This window comes from Halichoeres trimaculatus, unplaced genomic scaffold, assembly GCF_033239565.1.
Source record: "Halichoeres trimaculatus isolate MK-OKI-2021-1 unplaced genomic scaffold, fHalTri1.1 fHalTri1_scaffold_22, whole genome shotgun sequence".
NCBI classification, from domain to species: Eukaryota; Metazoa; Chordata; class Actinopteri; order Labriformes; family Labridae; genus Halichoeres; species Halichoeres trimaculatus.
The window spans coordinates 22,758,656-22,768,292 of record NW_027437200.1 but is presented as its reverse complement, the minus strand read 5'-3'; the positions used below and the strand labels follow the sequence as shown (position 1 = coordinate 22,768,292).

The following is a 9,637-nucleotide window of genomic DNA, read 5'->3' as shown; positions in this document are numbered from 1 at the left end:
TGCTCCGCCCTGGAGTCGCGAACAGACGTCTCACTCTGAGGAAAATTACCTGACTAAAAAAAAAAAAAAAAAAAAAAAAAAAAAAAATAGATAAAAACGTGAAACGATAATGATATTAAAAATAGATTAATAGCAGATGTTGTCTAGCCTACCTCTAGAAAGAATAACGTACATCCGTAAATCAAAGCAACATATTTTTGAAAGAATATGGGGACCTTTTATTGAAATTGTTAAGGACTTTGACTTTTCAGATGACTTGACTGATTTTTGAATCCCTGCACTACTAAACTGACTACTTAAACTGGATACTTCTAAAATTTCCAAAGTGAAACATTGTTCTTGGAAGGCCCTGTTCTATTGTATTGTTCTTTTTTTTTTTTTTTTTTTTTTTTAATTTTATTTTATTTGTGAGTGTTTTTTTATTATAATTTAAAAAAAAAAAACTGTAATACTGAAGAGTGAAATAAGTGATTGCTTGTATAACTGATTGAAGCTGTACAACATTGAAACAATCTTCAATAAAAAATGTATATGGCAAAAAAAATAAAAAATAAAATAAAAAAAGGATGATTATAATATTAATAGTAAACATAATAATAATAATAATAATAATAATAATAATAATAATAATAATGATAATAATAATGAAATTATACTGCATTCCACTTTATTCTAATTACACAAGACACAAAACAGGTACAGATGGCATCCAATCAGATGTGCACAGCAGTGATAAAATAATAAAATAAAGTAAAAAATAATAATAACGGACAGAACAAGATGGTATAAAATGAAGAGTAGATGAATACAGTTTGAACAGAAAGTACAAAATGTGCAGTAGTGAAATAATAATAATAATGATAATGACAATAATAATAATAATAATAATAATAATAATAATAATAATAATAACAATAATAATGATAGTAGCTATAATAATAATTCGTTTCGGCCCAGGAGGGTTGATGATAGTTAATAATTAATGACAGCTCTACAGATTCAAACTCAGTTTTATCTGCCACTCTTTTGGAATTTGTGTTCCACTGTCTGTATAGACGATCTTTGTCACCATGTCCCACTGCGGTGACGTTGCACTGGGAACAGGGACACGCGCACACAGGAAGTTTTTGGAGCGATGTGCGTGTTACAGGTGTGAACACAGTTGTGATGATTGAGTCACAGATCCTTTATAACTGACAGAGTGTCACTCTGTATGGAGATTATAAACTGGATGTCTGAAATGTTTATTGATCCACTGTCGCTCACACCTCCTGTGGGACACCTTCCCCACCAGGTGTGAAAATAATGTAAATAACGTTCTAATCTCTGTTGATATTTTACTTCCTCTGAACAAATCTCTGTAAATCCAATGTGAATTCACAGAAACTAAAATAACAGGAACACCTTACAGCTGTAAGACCTGCTGTCTTAACATACAGGTGTGTCCACTGCTAACACTGCTAACACAGCTAACATCGCTAACACTCAGAAGATGTAGAAAATGTTTGAAGAATGAGGTGTCGATTTGACGCCAAACTGTACAGCACAGAAAATTAAACAAATACATTTTTAATTTTAATCAGAGTAAGAAGAGCTCCCCCTGCTGACTGTTTGTAGTATTGGGGATAAGCCCCGCCTTCACCATTCGAGCAGATGGGCCATGGGTCAAATTTTAAAATCCGAACAGTCAACAAAAAAACCCTTTTTTTCCCCCGTTATAGACAGTCATTATCATGCTGATTGGTTTCATTTAGTTATTAGTAGATATAAAAATAGGGGATGTGATGTCATGATTGACAGCTGTGTCGGCCAATGAGGCTCCAGCATTGCCGTGCACGCGAGGTTATCACTGGCTTCAAAGCTCAGAGTGTGTGAAAGTGAAGGTGAGCCGTTTGTTCTCTGATCCGTCAATAATCCAGACCGCGTGACCTGAGCGCAGAGTTCACACGCCGTGACAGACAGAGGCGTTATCTGACCGACTGAAAGCGCCGCCGCCTAATCAACCTTAACACGCTCTGTTCACGCTCACTCACACACACACACACACACACACACACACACACACACACACACACACACACTTTGTCCCTGTCTGTCTTCATCTCAGGTAAACAGGTTTACATCAGCTGAGCTTCTGTTTGCGATTAGTCATTGTCAAACATCTTTTGTGTGTGTGTGTGTGTGTGTGTGTGTGTGTGTGTGTGTGTGTCAGAGATAATATGTTCCGACTAAGCAGACAGTTCTTTCACTCAACACAGGTTTCAGGTCCCCGGACATGGTGTGTGACAAAGTGTGTGTGTGTGAGAGAGAAATGTTTCCTGTAAAACAAAGGGGGTCAGGAAACACCTGGAAGTCAGGAAACACACACACACACACACACACACACACACACACACACACACACACACACACACACACACTGTCTATGACATCACCGACTGTAACCTTTGACCTCCTTTGATTCACAGATAAGCTGGCTGTGATTGGTCAGTACAGCGTCCTCCTGTGATGTAATCACTCAGTTGAAAAACAGGGGGCGGTGTTGTTTTTAAGTTATATAACATGAAAAAATTATATCAATATAACTATAAATATAAAGAAGAATCAAAGTCAGCATGGCAGCTGAATGAAGACACATACTGAGCAGTTGCTCCCTCTGCTGGTCACACTGACACATAACACCCTTACTGTGAAACTAACAAGGTTTTAAGGTGTGAGCAAACCTGATGAGATTATAAATACTTTACGAGCTTTAAAAGCAACATAAGATAAACAGCAACAACAAAAATAAAACTCAGTCAGATATGATAAAAATTAAAATGGAAGAAAAAATGAGAAAAGACTCAAGTATATGTAAGTTAAGTGAAAAAAATCAGTAACGTGAAATGAAATGTGAGGAAATAAGAATAAAGACATTTAATCACATGAAAGTAAAAGTAAAATTTAACAAAAGTAAAGCAAAGAAAATTTTAGACAATGTTCAGTACAATAAGTTAAAGTAAAGTAAAAATTTTAGTAAAATAGAACAAAAGACAAGTTAAATAAAGTTGAATAAAATAAGCAAAATACATTCAGATAAATTAAAGAAAAGAAAATGTGAGTTAAACAAGAAAAGATAAAGATAAATAGAATAAATTAATTTAAAAAGTAAAGTTGAATAAAGTTAAGTAAAAGTAGAGTACTGTAATGTAAACCATGTAAAGTCATGTTAAATAAAATAAAATAAAATAAAATAAGATAAAATTAAAGAAAATAATATGAAATAAAATGAAATGAAATAAAATAAAATAAAATAAGATAAAATAAAATAATATAAGATAAAATAAAATAAAATAAAAGAAGATAAAATAAAATAAAAGAAGATAAGATAAAATAAGATAAAATAAAATAAGATAAAATAAAATAAAATAAACTAAAATGAAATAAAATAAAATATAAATACATAAAGTAGCTGCAGTGGCTGCTGTGCCTCCTCACAGTATGTTTGCCGGTTTGATTCCCTGGCTGTGAAATCTTTTGTTTGTACCTGATCTCCCCGTGCAGACACGGCTCTCTGGCTCCACCTACTGTCCAACCACGCTCATTTGCTGACACTGAAATTCTTGTTCGTGTCTGGCAGCGCTGTGATAGGCTGGTGAGTCCAGGAAGTGCTTCACCTTTCACCCAATGACAGCTGGGATCCTGTCCTGACCCTCTGAGACTCTGACAGCTCAGTTATCTGTCTCTACTCTGGACTCCAGGACCCACCTGTCCACAGGTCGCAGCACGTTGACCCAGGAGGTGATGACGAGTCTGGACCGGCCCAGTGGTCTCAGGTGGTGTTCCTCCTCTTCATTAGAGCCAGACCAGACCTGATGGACGCCCTCCTGAGGGACAGGGAGGACTGAGCGTCCCTCATCCTACTCCTGAATGTCCTCGTTGAGTAGTAGTACAGCAGCGGGTTGACCACGCTGTTCGATGCCGCCAGACACAGCGTCACCACCACCGCCCGCTGCAGCGCCACCGTGACGTCGCAGCTCCAGCTGCCGCACACGGCGTGGAGGTGCAGAGTTCGGATCAGGTGATAGGGCAGAAAGCAGAGCAGGAAGGTGGCGGTTACCATGGTAACCAGGTGGACCGAGCGCTGTCTGTTGCGGATGCGGGCCCGGCTGGATGCGGAGTTTGTGCGCAGGCTGGAGCGGGCGGTCAGGTGTTGGATGATTTTGCTGTAGCACGCCGTGATTAAGAAGAACGGAAAGAGGAAACCAAGCGCCAACGCCACGTAGTTTAAGATCAGGACACGCGTCCAGGAGGGGGGGTCCGGCGGCTCGAAACAGCGAAGTTTACCGCCCCTTAAGGAATGGAAAATCAGATTTAACCAAAGACGTGAAAACCTGATGTTAGGGACAAGATTAAGTCATCATCAGGAAACTCTGCCCCCTGTACAAACTGTCAAAACATCACCCTCACCTTTCTGTCACCCCATTGGACAGGAAGGGAGCCGAGGACACACCCACAAACAGCCAGACCCCAAGGCAGAGCAGCAAGGTCCGAGTGGGCGTGGTCAGAGTGTGGTGACGGAGGGGCTGAGCCACGGCGAGCCAACGGAGCATGCTCAGTAGAGTGAGGAAGAGGATGCTTGGGGAGGAATGAAGCTTTAAGTCACTGATGGAGTGTGTGTGAGAGTGTGTGTGTGTCTCTGTGTGTGTGTTACCTTGTGTACAGGTTGACATAGAAACAGTACACGCACAGACGACACAGCCAATCAGGGAAGTCCCAGACCCCGCCCCTGAAGTAATACGCCAATCTCAGCGGGAGTGTGAGGGAGAAGCCGCCGTCTGATAAGGCGAGGTTCATCATGACCACGGAGGAGGGGGAGTTCCTGGATGGAGACAGAGAGACGGGCGGCCATGTTGGTTCCTGTCTTCTCAAACAGATTTTCATATTCAACGATCGAACGTTTACACGCAGGTGTTCATGTAAATGTTTACAGCAGCAGTTGATATGCAAATCGTTCAGTCATGAAACGCTTCTTTGTGGAGTGTGGGCCTCAGAACGGTTCAGGGCCCGGCTGTTAGATCAGACGGATTAAACAGAGTCCTCACAAGGAACATAAACGTGTTTGTGTGTGTGTGTTTGTTTACAGTTTACCTGTGGCCGCTCTGCATGAAGAAGACGACCAGCGCTCCCACGTTGCAGAGGAACGCCACAGGAAACAGCAGGACGTAGGTGATGGTGTAGGCACAGTACTTGAACGCGTAGTCGTCATGGAAACACGTCGGCATCTCTGCAGAGGTGTTGTTTCCGCTGGTGATAGGCGTGGTCATCACGCAAACTGAAAAATGTATAAATATTTGTCGTTTGTTATCGTTAGTGTCGCCTCACGATGAATCTTCTGTGACCTTTGACCCCGTCAGCGCGCTGTGTTTACGGATCAGACTGAGAGAGTTTACTCTGTGGCTTGGCCTCAGACAACGACGGAAAATCTTCAGAAGAAAAGTCTGTTTTAACTATAAATAACTTCCAGCTCCTTAAACTTAGAGGGACTATTAGTCAGCATCCTTCAAAAACGGATTCCCATGAGATAACCAGGAATCTGTATTCACTCTGTGCAGGTCACTTTTCTCCAGTTTGATTTGTGTTTTTGGTCTTTTAACTGGCTTTTTGCTTTCTTTCTTTTAACTGTTAACTATCTCATAACATTTGCTCTATATTTGTGCCTCGGTGGACATGTTTTGTTTCGTAATCTTTGGACATTTTTCTCTCTCTCTGATGACCTTTTCGTTTCTTTTAAAACACAGTTTGTCTATTTGGTTATCATATAAAACAGTTAAAGGCGCTGCTTACATTATTTACTCATGAGATTTCATCCGTCACACTTGTTAGCATATACTGCAAGTTTTTTCCGATTCTTACGGCTCTGAGTGTTAGTTCCTCTTTTAGTCTCTTTTCCTATAATGAGAGTGATCATGTCATATTTCCTTCTGATTGAGTTTTTATCAATGTTGTCAGTCACAACATGTTTTGAAATTGTCCCTTTTACATGTTTTGTAGTTTATCAATGAATTCTGGTCGTATTTAAACTTTTAAACCTCTTACGAGCAGAGAAGCGATTGGTTGAACCACAGCCACTCCTTTTAAAGATGGCTTCGTTGGCTGGTACAAACATTTGCTTGACAAAAGTCTATGAACTAATCGTTGTGTTTTTAAAGTTTCTTCTTTCTGGAAGTTGGCCAGTGTGCAAGATTTTCATTTTCATCTGTTGAATTTGGACTCTTTTGTCGTCATCAGACACACCTCACTGAGGAGTGGATGTGCAAAGATCTGTGCTGTTTCTTTTAATTTCATAACACAGTTTGTGTTTTTTTGGTTCTTAGTCTACACATTTGTTTTCTTTTTCTTTTTTTCTTTTTGACACATTTTATCTTTTTTGAACATATTAATTCCAAATTTAAATACCTATCTATGGGTAGGGATGGGTACCTTTCACATTTGAAACAATTCAGTACCGATGCCCAGTGCGGTACCAATTTTTGGTACTTTTTTTGTGTTCATGTGATAAAAAAATATCAATTTGTTTAATAATAAAATCTAATTTTGTTTCATTTTAACATAGTTATTCTTCAATATAGAAAATTGTAATGCTGTTTTCATGTCCAGTTTGGAAAATCTCCCAATCTTCCACTCCCTCATAGTCCCAAGGATGCATTTAGGTACCCAAACATGGTACCTCTTGATTTTACGTGAATCGGTACCCGGTGCTTTTGGCAGAATTTGGTTGGTACCTTTCAAAGTACCTAATTCGGTACCCCCCTATATATGGGCACTGCTTACATTGTTTACACATGAGATTTCATCTGTTAGCAACCTGTAGCATGTCCATGCTAACCGGTGCTAGGGCTGGTGTTCTCCACGAGCTGAAGACAGGGAGGCGAGGAATTTTCTTTATAAAGTTAGTTTTTGGGCTTATATGCCTTTAATTGTAAAGTAGAGAGGACAGCGGAAAGCTATTTTCTTTTCTATTCTATTACATTCTGTGTTTTGTCGCTTTTGGATATTTTATTTGTATCTTTAGACATTTTTCTCCCTTAGATGACATTGGTCCCTTTCCTGTATTTTTGTTTCTTTTATGACATTTTTTTGTCTTTTCATTTTTAATTTTTGAGGACACATTTGTCTCTTCTGGTGAAAGTATTTGTCCCTTTTGGACACATTTTGTCTTTTTGTGCCTTTTTGGGCATACAGGTGATCTTATGGACATATTTGTCTCTGAATCGACATTTTTCTCTCTGATTACTTTTTTTTTTTTCTTTATTCATTAACATATAACTCTTCTTTTTGTTGAAAGAATCTTGTTTTGTGGACAAACGTTGACTCTTTGCACACATTCTTTGCCCTCATGTGGACCAACTTGTCTATTTGTGTAAAATATTTCTCCTCATGTAAACAAATACTGTCCCTGTGGACATTTCTGTCCCCTCATGGTTGAAAAAAATCATCTTCATAGTTGTGTTTCCTCCTCCTCTCATGGTTTCATTAGTTAATCCTTCAGCTGGTGATACCATCTGTCTCAAACCAGGAGCTCTGTTTAAATTCTTTCTTGTTTTGTTTCCGAGCAGGTGACACAAATAAGAATCTATAAAAACATGAAAACTGGTTCCAGGTGAAAAATGGAAAGAATGGAACAGGTTAGTCACTACGTTGTGATGGATTAGGTCCAAATTTTTTAAAACAATGAACAGAAACTTCTTTGTTGTTATCAGGAAGCAAACACACAAACTCCAACAAAGTTTAATTTTAGATAAATACAGGACAAAGGAACAACCAGATCAATCAAACAAGAGGTTCAAATATCAACTTTGACTCATGGAAACATTCGAGCTTCACAGAGTTTATAACATCAGTAATAAAGGATAAATTTACAATTTCCATTTATGGGCATGATTAAGTTTCTGTTTCTAATTGAAGCATAACTTGATTGTTACAGTTAATAATTTCAGTTTATTGATAAAGTTTATTGTTTCATAAAAGTTTTGTGACTCACCGTTCATCTTGTCGGCTCGTCCGTTCGCTGTGTCTCAGCTCGACTGTTCACTATTCAAATCTCCTCAGAGGCTTTAAGTGGGTGTGTTTGTGCTCAGTGGGAGTTCCATGGAAGTGAGTACACACACACACACACACACACACACACACACACACACACACACACACACACATAGGCAGACAGCCAAAACACTCTGCCTCCTCTTAGTTTATGAGCAGTGACACAAGGAAACTTTTTGTTTAACTTCTTTTATTATTGGCAAAATGAGATAGAGAGGTCTACAGTAAAACAAATAAACTTTTACAAGAACCAAGATTATAAAACAAACAGTTCTCCTTTTTTCTTTTTTTTTTGTTTTGTTTTGTTTTGTTTTGTTGTTGTTGTTTGTTTTTTGGATTACTTTTATCCAACAAGAAAATGTTTTTTTTTTTTTTAATTTTTATGAGCAACAAGACAGAACACTGACATTGACAGACAAACAAATTGTGAACAATGAGTTGATTGGACGAACATTTAAAAAGAAATAATAATAATAACAATAATAAAAATAATAATGATAATGATAATAATGATACATTTAATTTATAGAACGCTTTTCTAGGTTTTCAAAGACGCTTTGAAAAGGTTGATAATGAAAAAGTATATAAAACAACACAGAAAATTTTATTTATAATTATTATAATAATAAAAATAATAGTAGATTTTTATACTAAATAAACATGAAAAGATGATAGTAATAATATTAATAATAATAATGATGATAATAATAACAATTATTATTATTATTATTATTAATATTAATATTATTATTATTATTATTATTATTTTTATAATAAGAGTAATAATATAAATAACAGTTATTAGGAATAAAGTGACAATGAAAATAATAGTTTTGTTTTATTTTTGGTGCGATTGTATCAGTATCTATTGACACTGATACACACATCCTATAAAATATGTACATATATATATATATATATATATATATATATATATATATATATATATATATATATATATATATATATATATTTATATATATATAAAATAATAATTTGAGTTAAATAATAAAAAAGGTTAATAATAAAAAGTATATAAAAACAGAATTTTTTATTTTTTTAGTAATTATAATAATAAATAATAATAATAATAATAAATAAAATAATGATTATTATCATTATCATTTATATTATTATTATTATCATTGTTATTATTCATTTTTTATAATTAATATTAGAATATAAATAACATATATTAGGAACATAGTTACAATGAAAATAATAGTTTTGTAGGGGCGATAATATCAGTATTTATTGACAATGATACACACATTCTTTTAAATTATAGATTTATATGTTTATTTTTCTTATGAATTGAGTTTAGTATGATGTGAGAGTCCCCACTTATCTGTTGAGGACCATCCACCGAGCCCGCCAACCCCCCACCCCAGAACACCCCAGAGCGCATGCAACCCGTCTTGAGTAAAACAAACAACTCTAAAGAAAGCACCGAGTCGACCCCGGACAGATCCAGGCAGAGCGGTATGAGAGGAATCAAGTCTGTTAAAGCTCAGAGAGCTTCAGTCTCACCGAGAGCTCATCCTGACCCCGGCTG

The 9,637-nt window shown here is 36.6% G+C and overlaps 1 protein-coding gene across 1 annotated transcript; it reads right to left on the bottom strand.

Annotated features, from left to right (window-relative positions):
* Positions 1–3,581: 3,581 nt before the first annotated feature.
* On the bottom strand, positions 3,582–8,049 carry LOC141784343 (cysteinyl leukotriene receptor 2-like). The gene is made up of 5 exons (XM_074662162.1): positions 8,024–8,049; positions 5,131–5,314; positions 4,694–4,861; positions 4,450–4,617; positions 3,582–4,331 (listed from the first exon to the last, which is right to left on the bottom strand). Exons 1-5 carry the CDS (start codon positions 8,028–8,030, stop codon positions 3,812–3,814), a joined length of 1,047 nt encoding a protein of 348 aa, XP_074518263.1. The 5' UTR covers positions 8,031–8,049; the 3' UTR covers positions 3,582–3,811.
* Between the last annotated feature and the right edge of the window lie 1,588 nt (positions 8,050–9,637).

Excerpts from the sequence above, each read along its gene's own strand:
- LOC141784343 (XM_074662162.1), bottom strand. Across the intron at positions 4,618-4,693 it reads TATGTCAACCTGTACACAAG|CATCCTCTTCCTCACTCTAC; the intron begins GTAACACACACA and ends TTCCTCCCCAAG. Across the intron at positions 4,332-4,449 it reads TCCAATGGGGTGACAGAAAG|GGGCGGTAAACTTCGCTGTT; the intron begins GTGAGGGTGATG and ends CCATTCCTTAAG.